Raw genomic sequence first — 14,061 nt, 5'->3', positions numbered from 1 at the left:
GTCTTCCATTTCCAGACCTAGGCCTCTTTCTATGTCATGCTTAATCTGGAAGAATAAGCATAGAAAACTTTTACCCACATCCAAAAAGCCTCATCCTTCTTCCTCTTAAGATTCTACTTAATAAAGATTTCTGTTTAAGTTAAAGCAGATAGGGAAGAATTAATAGAGTCCAGTACATTCACATATATCACCTTAGCAGCCCCCAAATTTCCCTAAGATTTAATGACTTTCGTAGCACAGCGTTATTTATAGTTTACTAGCAATACATGAGCCAGCCAAAAAGTAAAACTGATTTAAGCTCAGTGGTTTCTCATAATTTCTAATGAAAAGGAAGGCACACAGAACTATTTGCTCCTTGCTGCCTCTCTTTTTTGCATGAGCCGGCAATTTGTGCCATAGTTCATCTTTTTCCCAAATATGTTGTGTGAGGTTTTCATTGCCATCTGAGCAGCTATGGAAAGGGAGCAATCTATATAAACTCAATGTAGTACTGTGCTTTACCTCAACAAAAACTTCAGCACTTGAATTAGCTACTAAATCATGTTAGGCCAGAAAAAAAACCTACTGTTCCTCTAGAGCAGAGGTTCTTAACCATTTGCATGTTGTGGACCCCTTTGGTAGTGGGATGAAATCTATGGACCTCTTCTCAGAATGATGCTTTTTAAGTGCACAAAACAAAATCTGTAGAATTTCTGAGGAAACTAATTGTATTAAAAGAAAGGTATAATTCTTTCCATTAAGGAATGTTAAGTATTTTATAAATATGCATGCTTCTGTTTGGATTGTGAACTCTTTGTGCTTGCTTAGGGTTCCATATGTCTGTTCATTTCTCTTGTAATAAATCTAGCTTTTCACTTAAGTTTCATGAAATCGTCATTGCCTGTTGACCTATCCCATCTCAGCTCACGGACCACCCCCTTCCCCAGCTCCTATCTTTTGACCACTTCTTAGAATAATATTTCTTTTTTTTAAGTTTTTTTTCTTTTTTTTAATTTATTAAATATATTTAGTTTTCAGCATTGATTTTCACAAAAGTTTGAATTACAAATTTTTTCCCCATTTCTACCCTCCCCCCACTCCAAGATGGCATATATTCTGGTTGCCCCGTTCCCCAGTAAGCCCTCCCATCTGTCACCCCACTCCCCTCCCATCCCCCTTTCCCTTCTTGTCTTGTAGGGCAAGATAAATTTCTATGCCCCATTGCCTTTGTATCTTATTTCCTAATTGCACGCAAAAACTTTTTTTGTTGTTGTTTTTGAACATCTGTTTTTAAAACTTTGAGTTCCAAATTCTCTCCCCTCTTCCCTTCCCACCCACCCTCCCTAAGAGGGCAAGCAATTCAACATAGGCCACATGCGTATCATTATGTAAAACCCTTCCACAATACTCACGTTGTGAAAGACTATATTCTGCTCCTTCCTAACCTATCCATCCCCCTTTATCCAGTTTTCTCCCTTGACCCTGTCCCTTTTCGAAAGTGTTTGTTTTTGATTACCTCCTCCCATCTGCCCTCCCTTCTATCATCCCCCCCTTTTTTTATCTTCTTCCTCCTTCTTTCCTGTGGAGTAAGATACCCAATTGAGTATGTATGGTATTCCCACCTCAGGCCAAATTTGATGACAGCAAGATTCACTCATTCCCCCCTCACCTGCCCTCTCCCCTCCTCCCACAGAACTGCTTCCTCTTGCCACCTTTATGGGAGATAATCCACCCCATTCTATCTCCCCCTTTCTCCCTCTCTCAATATATTCCTCTCTTATCCCTTAAATTGATTTTATTTTTTTAGATATCATCCCTTCATATTCACTTCACCCTGTGCCCTTTGTGTGTGTGTGTGTGTGTGTGTGTGTGTGTGTGTGTGTATATATCCATATACACCTACATATATACATACATGGACACACACATATGTATATATATATGTATAAACATATATATATATATGCATATTCCTTTCAGCTATTATGATATTGAGGTCTTATGAATCATACACATCATCTTTCCATGTAGGAATGTAAACAAAAAAGTTCAACTTTAGTAAGTCCCTTATGATTTCTCTTTCTTGTTTACCTTTTCATGCTTCTCTTGATTCTTGTGTTTGAAAGTCAAATTTTCTCTTCAGCTCTGGTCTTTTCACTGAGAAACCTTGAAAGTCCTCTATTTTATTGAAAATCCATATTTTGCCTGGGAGCATGATACTCAGTTTTGCTGGGTAGGTGATTCTTGGTTTTAATCCTAGCTCCATTGACCTCCGGAATATCGTATTCCAAGCCCTTCAGTCCCTTAATGTGGAAGCTGCCAGATCCTGTATTATCCTGATTGTTTTTCCACAATATTCAAATTGTTTCTTTCTGGCTGCTTGCAGTATTTTCTCCCTGTCCTGGGAGCTCTGGAATTTGGCGACAATATTCCTAGGAGTTTTCTTTTTGAGATCTATTTGGGGAGGCGATCTGTGGATTCTTTCAATTTCTATTTTACCCTGTGGCTCTAGAATATCAGGGCAATTCTCCTTGATAATTTCTTGAAAGATGATATCTAGGCTCTTTTTTTGATCATGGCTTTCAGGTAGTCCAATAAGTTTTAAATTATCTCTCCTGTATCTATTTTCCAGGTCAGTGGTTTTTCCAATGAGATGTTTCACATTGTCTTCCATTTTTTCATTCCTTTGGTTCTGTTTTATAATATCTTGATTTCTCATAAAGTCACTAGCTTCCACTTGCTCCAATCTAATTTTTAAGGTAGTATTTTCTTCAGTGGTCTGTTGGACCTCCTTTTCCATTTGGCTAATTCTGCCTTTCAAGGCATTCTTCTCCTCATTGGCTTTTTGGAGCTCTTTTACCATTTGAGTTAGTCTATTTTTTAAGGTGTTGTTTTCTTCAGTATTTTTTTCAGTTTTTTTGGGGTCTTCTTTAGCAAGTCATTGACTTGTTTTTCATGGTTTTTTCGCATCATTCTCATTTCTCTTCCCTATTTTTCCTCTACTTCTCTAACTTGCTTTTCCAAATCCTTTTTGAGCTCTTCCATGGCCTGGGACCAGTTCATGTTTTTCTTGGAGGCTTTTGGTGTAGGCTCTTTGACTTTGTTGAATTCTTTAGGCTGTATGTTTTGGTCTTCTTTGTCACCAAAGAAAGAATCCAAAGTCTGAGGCTGAATGTGGGTGCATTTTCGCTGCCTGGCCATATTCCCAACCAACTAACTTGACCCTTGAGTTTTTCAGTGGGGTATGACTGCTTGTAGACTAAAGAGTTCTATGTTCCACGTTTGGGGGGGATGCGCCAGCTCTGCCACACCAGCACTCCTCCTCCCCCAAGAACCCCCAACCCGGACTGGGCTTAGATCTTCAGCAGGCTGTGCACTCCTGCTCTGATCTGCCACTTAATTCCTCACACCAGGTGGGCTTGGGGCCGGAAGCAACTGCAGCTGCAGCTGCCCCACCTCCGCTGCCCCAGGGGTGGTGGCCGAACTGTGAACTCCTTCCACTCCCGCAGCTTTTTCCACTGACCTTCTCTGCTGTCTTTGGTGTTTGTGGGTTGAGAAGTCTGGTAACTGCCGCAGCTCACTGATTCAGGGCACTAGGGCCCGCCTCGCCCAGCTCCTGTTCTGGTTGGTCTGCGCCACTCACACTGGGCTCTGCTCCACTCCACTCCCAGCTCCCAGCTCTGTGTAGGATAGACCTCACCCAGAGACCATCCAGGCTGTCCTGGGCTGGAGCCCTGCTTCCGTCTGCTGTTTTGTGGGTTCTGCCGTTCTAGAATTGGTTCAGAGCCATTTTTTATAGGTTTTTGGAGGAACTCGGCAGGGAGCTCACGCTAGTCCCTGCTTTCCAGCCGCCATCTTCCATGTCTAACTCTTAGCGATCCTGTGTGGGGTTTTCTTGACAAAGATACTGAAGTGGGTTGTCATTTCCTTCTCCAGATCATTTTACAGATGAGGAAACTGAGGCAAAAGGATTAAAAGACTTGTCCACAGTCACACAGATGTTGTTCATCCTTCTTTCTTGAAGAGGACCAATGACATCATGAGGGTGATATTTTGCCTTGCATGTCAATTGGATATACGTGAGGCAAGCTGTGGAAAGTCATCAGTTTCACTCTCTCCTTGAGAGTCAGGAAATTCCAGTGGGACAAAGATCAAGATGACTGGCCCAGGATGTGACCTTGGCCTCTCTAAATTAAGCTCTTTCCCAGGTGGTCTCAGTTTGCCTGAGGCCATGCACATTCAATGACTAAGGACTAGGTAAGAGCAGAGTCAAAAGATGACTCAATTTACCATCACAAAGATATTAATCAGGAAGTGGAAGACCCTAAGAGTTTCTAGCCAAAACAGGAAGCAGCAGCTATTTATGCTCCTCAATGATTTTTTTTAATAAAATTGAAAAGAAGCATTAAAAATGGCCAAAAAAAGCATTGGAAACAGGCTCAAGTTTGCAAAAAGTTTGGCAACAGACCCAAATAAGTAATATTATCCCCAGAATAGTGACAGATGAAACTGGCAGGAAGATAACAGAAAACAGAACATATGTCAGTATTTTTAAAATGATCTATTTTTATCATCAATGACAGTGGAACCACTATACATTTGGAAAATACCTGAGTTCTCAATACTATACGAGGAAGCAGTACTGGAAGGTGAGATGATCAAGTCAAGAAGACTGGTTGGATGACAACACAATCTTGAAAGCATTGAGAGATAATTTTACAAGTCATTTCATGAGACAGCAAAGATATTAAAAGAGAGGAAGAAATCACTGACAGTAAAACTATCTCCCATAAAGTAAACAAGAGGACAGTACCAACCTATATAGCTGCTTTCTCATGTTTAGAAAATCTCACATTTTTAGTCACACGATTAACTGAAAGGTACAAAGAATATAACATCTCATTGTATTTATTGTTTGCTGATTAAAAAAAAAAGGCAAAACACAACCCTTAAAGGCCCCCTCCAACAAGGAGTTTCTCATGTATGTGTTAAGACCATATAAGATCTGATTTGTTAAATGCAAACACAGGTAACTGTTCAACAACCCTCTGATTATTGTCAAGTGAAGTAGAAAACAGTATGCTTGCTAAAGGTGTTTGCCACTGTCATGGAGGATGTTCTATGCAGGGTCCATGTGGAAGTTGCTGGTATGCCTTAGGATTAGGTACTCCAGTTGCTCCTCTTTTAGGATATCATGCTGATAATATTAAGTCCCAATTTATTACAGAGGCTTCTCAATGAGATTCATGATTACTCAAACAAGAGTACAGAAAAACACAAAGGCATAAAAAAATCCTATTGTCCAGATTATGATATGTGGTTCACTGGCCAGTCTGTAGGTGGTCACTGAGTTGGGCTCAGAACTGAATAGTTCCAAGAGAGCAAGCTGCATTGCACTTGAAAAATTCCAGTCCTTATAATGATACCAAGCTGCTCCTTGACATAAAATCCCAGCTTTCAAAAACTAATGTTTTCATGGTGATGCTGTTCTGGCATGGCTGTGAATGCTGGAATACCACAGCCTCTGGCAAATCAAAATTGCAGGTTAACTAAAAGGCAATGGAGAGGTGCATTGTGGACACAAGCAGCATGTAAGAAGTAGTGTAAGAATATCATCCAGGAAATACCTGAAGGAGAGAAAAGGCCCCCAGCGAGGTGGGGGTGGGGAGGAGCGGGAGGCCGGGTGTCTCAGAAGTCAGCGTCATCGCAGATGTCCAGGTACACGTTGAAGGCCTCCTGGTTACAGTTCCCATAGGGGGTGAAGACGTACTTGTGGAAGGTGCCGTCCACGCAGATGGCAGTGGCGTAATTGACGTTCTCGGAGGTGTTCCGGCCAAAAGCACAGATGCAGGCGGACGCGGCCAGGACCGTGAAACTGGCCGGGACGGTGAAGCTGGCCAGGCTCCACTGCGAGTCCACGTATTGGCCGATCATGGGGCCCACCTTGCCCACTCGCGCAAAGGCGGACCTTCGGTTGAGCCTGGTGTCCTTGAGAGCGAAAACGCGGACGGTGCCTTTGTCGCTGGAGGCGCAGAAGAAGGAGTCGTGGCTGAAGTTGATGCAGTAGAGGGTGGCCGGGTCGGTACCGCGCCTCAGCTCCACCAGCTTCTCCTTGGTCTGCATGTCGAAGAGGCGGATGAGGGTGCCCTTCTGCGAAGCGGGTGCCACCATGGTGCCGGGCTTGTTGAGGGACACGCAGGCCACCTCGCTCTGGTGCGCGTTGATGGTGAAGGGCGCCGACGACGTGCCGGGCTTGGTGCTCGCCAGGTCCACCAGCTGGAGGCTGCCACACTTGTGGCCCGGGAACACCAGGAGCTGCTTCTCCAGGCTGGGGCAGAGGTCGCATAGGCCCTTGGAGTTGTCGCCGGTGTCAAACTCGAACAGCTTCTCCTGATCGTTGGGGAAGGAGTAGAGGTAGATGCGGCGCCGCAGGACGATGACGATCTTGTCGTGCCGCATGCGCACGGCCAGGGCAGGCTTGGTGAAGGTGAGCTCCAGCACCAGCTTGTCTTGGCTGTCTCAGCCCTCGCGGGCCTCGTCCCAGACCAGCACAAAGATCTCCGAGAACTTGGGGCTGCCGCTGCCGCCCACGATGGCCAGCAGGTTGGAGCGGTGGAGCATCTCCACCAGCGCCACGCTGCCCACCTGCTCGTGATCCAGGTGGCCCTTCTCCATCAGGGGCTCCACGTTGTAGATCCGGACGCCCATCTCCATGACACAACAAAAACAACTCTGGTCTTGGTTGAAGCACAGGCTGGTCATCCTGCGGAGCTGCGGCTTCTGAGCCATGGCGAAGTTCCGGCAAGGGGTGAAGTGGGGAGGAGTTACAAGAGCCGAGTCCCGCCGAGGGGAGACGAGACTGCTCTACAGGAGCCGAAGCTCGAAACTAGGGGTTGAGAGCGAACTATTTACACTCCTAAGGCATCAAAACTAAACAATGAGCCACTGAGGCTTGGGGTTATTATTGGTCATTCAATGCAAGCAGGTGTGATTTGGTTTTAAAGTGAAGTACTTCGTTTAGAAAACATTGGGCTTTTAAAAAGCCTGTCTTGTCAGAGTTTTTTTTTCAAGAAATCAAAAATGAAAACTGCAGAACAAAAATTAAATTGTCCCAGCTAAGAGGAGGAGGAGAAAGAAGAAGAAAGAGGAGAAAAAAGAAAAAAGAGGAAGAGGAGGAAGAGGGGCAGGAGGACGAGGAGGGGCAGGAGGAGGAGGAGAAAAAGAAAAAGGAGGAGGAGGAGGAGGAGGGGAAAGAGGAGGAGGAGGAGGAAGAAGAAGAAAAGAAGAAAGAGAAGAAGAAAAAGGAGATGGAGAAGGAAAAGAAGAAGAAAATAAAGAAGAAGAAAATGAAGAAGAAATACCAACCAGCATTACCCAACTTCTGCTGAAATGGGCAGGTTGGATTCCCAGAAGATAGCTACTACTACTCTCAGGTAATGTGTGATAATCATTTAAGAACATTCCAACCCCAATAAAGGCCCAAAGCCTGAACTATTCAACCAGACGTTCTGTGCTTTGCTCTAAAAATGCCCTTTCCTGCGTCAGCAACTATAGGGACATTCTTCCTGTTTGTAACCACTAAAGGCCAGGATGCGTAGGACCAGAACCTGTCTCGAATAGTGGGACCTTTCTCATCTTGGACTCCTATGGACATATGCTATGCAGGGTAAACATAGATATCTTGGGAAGGCAATTGCGATTGACACTTTTTGAATTGTCTTGTCTTATTGTATTTACAACTTATTCAATGAAGAAACTTCCTCTCTCATGGTATGGTTAAACACATATGGAAACCATAAATCTGAGGGACATAGACACCTTGAGTTGAGATTATCCTAAAACATATAGAAAGTCTTGTCATTCTTTTATCAGTCAGATTTTAACTGGCCCCATGCATGCATATGTTCTGCTAGCTTTAAGGGAATAAAACAATATAAATTTATATATCACCTGGCCTGTTTGCCACTTTTGTGTGTGTGTATGTGTGTTTATTAATTAATTTATTTTTAGTTTTAGCTTACAGCATTTAGTTCCTCAAGTTTTTGAGTTTCAGATTTTCTCCCCCTCCTTCTCCTGCCCCCTCCCCAACCAAGACAGCATGAAATCCAGTATAGGTTCTATGTATACCTTCACAATAAACATATTTTCACAATAGTCAACTTGTAAAGAACTATAACCAGTGGAATGAACCACAAGAAAAAAGAAACAAAACAGAAACAAAAAAACAAACAAAAAAGGGAGAGCAAATAGTTTGCTTTAATCTGCATTCAGACTCCGTAATTCTTTCTCTGGATGTGGATAGCTTTTTCCATCATGAGTCTTTTGCAGTTGTCTTAGAACCTTGCATTGATGAGAAGAGCCAAGTCTATCAAAGTTAATGGTCAGAGATACCCTGTGTCTACAATTGTGTATAATGTTATCCTGGTTCTGCTCCCCTCATTCAGCATCAGATCACGTAAGTCTTTCCAGGTTATTATGAAGTCTATCTGCTCCTCATTTCTTAGAGAACAATAAGATTCCATTACATTCACATACCACAACTTGTTTAGCCATTCCCTAATTGATGGGCATCCCCTTGATTTCCAATTCTTTGCCACCACAAAAAGAGCTGCTATAAATATTTTTGAACATACAGGTCCTTTTCCCACTTATATGATTTCTTTGGGATACAGCCCTAGAAGTGGTATTGCTGGGTCAAAGGGTATGTACATTTTTATAGACCTTTGGACATAGTTCCAAATTGTTCTTCAGAATGGCTGAATCAGTTCACAACTCCACCAACAATGCATTAGTGTTCTAATTTTCCCACATCCTCTCCAGCATTTATCATTTTCCAGTTTTGTCATGTTAGCCAATCTGACAGGTGAGATGTGGTACCTAAGAGTTGTTTTGATTTGCATTTCTCTAATCAATAGTGATTTAGAGCGTTTTTTCATATGACTACTTTAATTCCTTCCTCTGAAAACTACCTGTTCATATCCTTTGACTATTTATCAATTGGAGAATGACTTGTATCCTTATAAATCTAACTCAGTTCTCTGTATATTTTAGAAAGGAGGCCTTTATCAGAGATGCTGGTTGTAAAAATTCTTTCCCAATTTTCTGCTTACCTCCTAATCTTGGTTACATTGATTCTGTTTATACAAAAACTTTTCAATTTAATGTAATCAAAATTATCTATTTTGCATTTCATAACACTCTCTATCTCTTGTTTTGTCATAAATTCTTCCCTTCTCCATAAATCTGACAGGTGAACTATTCCTTGTTCTAACAGTTTGTTTATAGTATCAGCCTTTATATCTAAATTGTGCACCCATTTTGACTTTATTTTGGTATATGTTATGAGATACTGGTCTATTCTCAGTTTCTGCCATACTATTTTCCAGTTTTCTCAGCAGTTTTTGTCAAATAGTGAGTTTTAATCCCAAAAGCTGGAGTCTTTGCATTTTTCAAATAGTAGATTGCTAAAGTCATTGACTATTGTGTCCTGCATACCTAACCCATTCCACTGATCTACCACTCTATTTCTTAGCCTGTACCAAGGAGTTTTGATGACTGCTGCTTTATAATACAGTTTAAGATCTGGTATGGCTAGGCCACCTTCCCTAGCATTTCTTTTCACTAATTCCCTTGATATTCTGGACCTTTTCTTCTTCCAGATGAATTTGGTTATCATTTTTTCTAGTTCTATAAAATAATTTTTGGTAGCTTAATTGGTATGGCACTAAACAAGTAAATCAATTTAGGCAAAATTGTCATTTTTATCATATTTGCTCAGCCCAACCACAGACAGATGTATTTCCAAATATTTAGATCTATTTCTTTTGTGTAAAAAATGTTTTGTAATTGTGTTCACATAGTTCCTAGGTTGTTTTGGCAGGTAGACTCTCAAGTATTTTATAATGTCTACAGTAGTTTTAAATGGAATTTCTTTTTCTATCTCTTGCTGTTGGGCTTCATTTGGAATATATAAGAGTGCTGAGGATTTATGTGGGTTTATTTTATATCCTGAACTTTGCTAAAGTTATTTATTATTTCAAATAGTTTTTTACTTGATTCTCTACATATATCATCATATCATCTCCAAAGAGTGATAACCTACTTTCTTCTTTGCTTATTTGAATTCCTTCAATTTCTTTTTCTTCTCTTGTTGCTAAAGCTAACATTTCTAGTACCATATTGAATAACAGTGGTGATAATGGACATCCTTGTCTCACCCCTGATCTTACTGGAAATGCATCTAGCTTATCCCCATTACATATAATGCTTGCTGATGGTTTTAGGTAGATACTATTTATCATTTTAAGGAAGGTTCTATTTATTTCTATGCTCTCTAGTGTTTTTAATAGGAATGGGTGTTGTATTTTGTCAAAAGCTCTTTCTGCATCTATTGAGATAATTATATGGTTCCTACTAGTTTTCTTGTTGATGTGATCAATTATGCTGATAGTTTTCCTAATATAGAACCAGCCTTGCTTTCCTGGGATAAATTCTACCTGGTCATAGTGTATTATTCTTGAGATAAGTTGCTGTAATCTTTTTGATAATATTTCATTTAAGATTTTTGCGAATATATTCATTAGGGAAATTGGCCTACACATTTTCTTTCTATGTTTTGACTCTTCCTGGATTAGGTGTCAGTACCATATTTGTGTCATAAAAAGAATTTTGTAGGGATCCTTCTTCTCCTATTTTCCCAAATAGTCTATAAAATATTGGAATTAATTTTTCTTTAAATGTTTGATAGAATTCACTTGTAAAGCTATCTGGCCCTGAAGATTTTTTCCTGGGGAGTTATTGATGGGTTGCTCAATTTCTTTTTCTGAGATGAGTTTATTCAAGTATTTTACTTCCTCTTCTGTTAGTCTGGGCAATTTATATTTTTGTAAATATTCATCCATTGCCCTAAGATTGTCAAATTTATGGTCATACAAGTGGGAAAAATAATTCCAAATTGTTGTTTTAATTTCCTCTTCATTGGAGGTAAATTCACCCTTTTCATTTTTTATACTGATAATTTGTTTTTCTTCTTTTTTTTAATCAAATTGACCAATGGTTTATCAATTTTATTGATTTTTTCATAAAACCAGCTCTTAGTTTTATTTATTTGTTCAATAGTTTTCTTAATTTCAATTTTATTAATCTCTCCTTTGGTTTTCAACATTTCTAATTTGGTATTTGATTGGAGATGTTCCATTTGTTCTTTTTCTAGCTTTTTCAGTTGCATGCCCAATTCATTGATCTTCCCTTTCTCATAATTACATTTATATAGTATTTACTATGTGCCAGGCACTGTGCTAAGTGCTTTACAATTATTATTTCATTTGATCCTCATAATAACCCTGGGAGATAAATGTTATTACTATCCCCATTTTACAGATGAGGAAACTGAGACAAGCTGAGGTTAAGTGACTTGCCCAAGGTTTGCACAACCAGTAGGTGTCTGAGGTCAAATTTGAACTCAGGTCTTCTTGACTCCATGCTTAGTGGTCTACTGTGCTAACTAGCTGCCAGTAGAATATAAACTCCCTGAAAGCAGGAACTATTTCATTTTTTTTCTTTCCATACATAGTGCCTAGTATGGTGTCTGGCACATAATGCTTAAGCACAGTTGAATTGAGTGTAAAAATACCGGTTACTAGCCTCTCCCTTCCAAAGCTCATCTCACCTATTTCTGTAGCAATCTTCTCAACCACAATCCCTTGATCATCTGCATTTGACTGTAACTAAGCTCAAATTTGTATCCTTTCAACCCTTTGAAGTGATGCAATCAGATTTTTAATATAAAAGGGTAGAAATGGGAGAAACAAGGAATTTGTCACTGTGATAGGAAGAATAAGGTTCAGAGAGTTATGAAAGCAAAAAAAATCTATGAGTCCTGGGGAATGGCTCTAAATCAGGAGTTTCCAACCTTTCTCAGTTCCACAGCCCTTGGCTTTCAGTAAATCTCCTCATAGCTCCCTCCATTCAGTATGAAAGGGAATAAATTCTAAAGGTCATCAGGCGTATATCCACATAAGAAATGAGATTAATTTCAGTAGGATAATATATTTACCAAATGTTTCCCATCCCCCTTGAAAAACTTCTCCTACTCCCAGGGTAGACCTCAGCTTGGGGACCTCTACTCTAGAGGCTTCTATTCATACAGAAATATAGACAACAGCTAAACTGAGGTGTGGTCTCATCATATCAATACCACCATACTACAATGGCAAGCTGCAATTAGTGGGTCATTTAGGAAAGAAGACAAATGAAAAGCTACTGGTATATTTTTGGAAAAGCTGGTTATGGTTTCTATGGGTTTCAGAGGAGCTGAGAATGAAGATATAATGAGAGAGGAAATAGATAAGATTTGTCAAAGTGACTGAGCAGCTTGTGATGGGGTACAAGCTCTGGGAACCCTCTTGAACTCTCCTTGAATCTTTTCATTTGATCTAGCATTCCCCTGAGGCTTTAAGCCTTCCATCATTTCTATACCCAATTCTCTGTTACCCTTAATCTAGCCTAACCCTCCATTGTCTGTTATCTGGCGATGCTATGGCCTCTTAGAATCCTCTTCTGCTACTTCCCATCCTTGATCCTATCAAAACCCCATTCTCTTGGTTCCTGGTGTCCGACCTCTAGTCACCCCAGCCTACTGGCCACTCCCATCAAGACCTTCCCTAAACCCCTCCTCCAGTCACCCCAGACTACTTGGCCACCCCAGATCCCTCTCACAGTCTTTCTGTATATAAGATCTAAATTGCCTCCATGAAGGTGCTCAGATTCAATCTGGCCCACTTGCCAATATAAGCATCACAAATGCTCAGATTCCTTAAGAGTCCAGCCAATGTTCAGATTCCGTAAGAGTCTGCATGATAATAAACCTTGTTTTTCTTTGGCTGAAAGAAGGCTTGAGTTGAGTTCATTCAGGCAGGGCCTGAGTGTAGCTATTTCAGAGTCCTAGTAACCCTAAAAATCAACACTTGGACCCAGCATACAGGACTTTGGAGTACAATCTTTATATATACTGTTTACATACTCCCCCAATTGTCCTTCCTTAGGGATCCCTGCCAGGGAGTCATAGCGTCTGCCTGTTTTGGTCTCCATGCTACCTCTTCTTTTTCACGTGGAGTCTACATTGCCTGGTAGCCTCTTCTTCTGCCCCTGTGATTGGGAATGAATAGATCAGAGCTGCGACAAAAAGGTTAGTAGATTAGTTCAGCATCCCTTTCTGAACTGCTTCCCCAACCAAAGGGTACAGGATCCTGGATATCAGTGGTTGACAGAATCAGGCAAGGAATTTGGGAACTTGGCCATCAAGTTGGTTCATTGAGGGATCATCATAGAAATGTACCAGTGAAAAAATTCCAAAAAAATGCATTATTTGGGTGACTGTGCACTTTCCAATCTACCAACTAGTAAGCAAATATATTTATTAACCACCTACTATATGCCAGGCACTGTGCTTAGTACTAGGCATACAGAGAGTGAAACAGTCCCTGGAGCTGGGAAATATACATTCTAGTCAGGGGAGACAAGACGCACATGTAGGCATCTCTAAACTAGATCCAAGACAATTTTAGGAGGGAAAAATACTAGTACAAGGAGAATTAGGAATGACTTTATGGAGAAGGTGGCACCTGAGCTGAGACCCAAAGGAAACTAAAGATTCTAAGAGGTCATAGCATCGTAGATATAAATAGTGAAGGGAGCTTGAGAGTGTTCTGGTCTAGTTCCCGGAACTGAGTCTGGAGCGGGAATGACTTCCCCAAGATCACAGAAGTAGAATTTGAACTCAGGCCCTGTGACTCTAGAGTCGAAACTCTTAATTTTTGTTTGTGTTGTGTAACCCTTTGACAATCTGGTAAAGTCTATATAGACTCCTTCTCAGAATAATATTTTAGATGCATAACATAAAATACATAGGAAAACAAATTGTCAAATCATTAATATTTATATAGCTCTTATCATGTGTCAGGAGCTGTGACCTAAATGCGCACTTTAGAAATAGGATAACAAAGGAAACTAGTTAAAGTGAAATGCATTTATTGAATATTTTAAAAAACACATTCAAAAGGAATAGTAAATTGCACATAATAG

At 40.6% G+C, this 14,061-nt stretch overlaps 1 protein-coding gene across 1 annotated transcript; it reads right to left on the bottom strand.

Moving 5' to 3' along the window:
- Positions 1–5,667: 5,667 nt before the first annotated feature.
- LOC118834774 (WD repeat domain phosphoinositide-interacting protein 4-like) lies at positions 5,668–6,768 on the bottom strand. Its single transcript, XM_036742200.1, is given in 1 exon segment — positions 5,668–6,768. A coding segment is annotated over 1 exon segment (1,101 nt).
- Positions 6,769–14,061: the final 7,293 nt, after the last annotated feature.

This window comes from Trichosurus vulpecula, chromosome 1 (genome assembly GCF_011100635.1).
Source record: "Trichosurus vulpecula isolate mTriVul1 chromosome 1, mTriVul1.pri, whole genome shotgun sequence".
Lineage (NCBI taxonomy): Eukaryota > Metazoa > Chordata > Mammalia > Diprotodontia > Phalangeridae > Trichosurus > Trichosurus vulpecula.
Note: the sequence above shows the minus strand (reverse complement) of the source record. Positions and strands in the feature narration are given on the sequence as shown.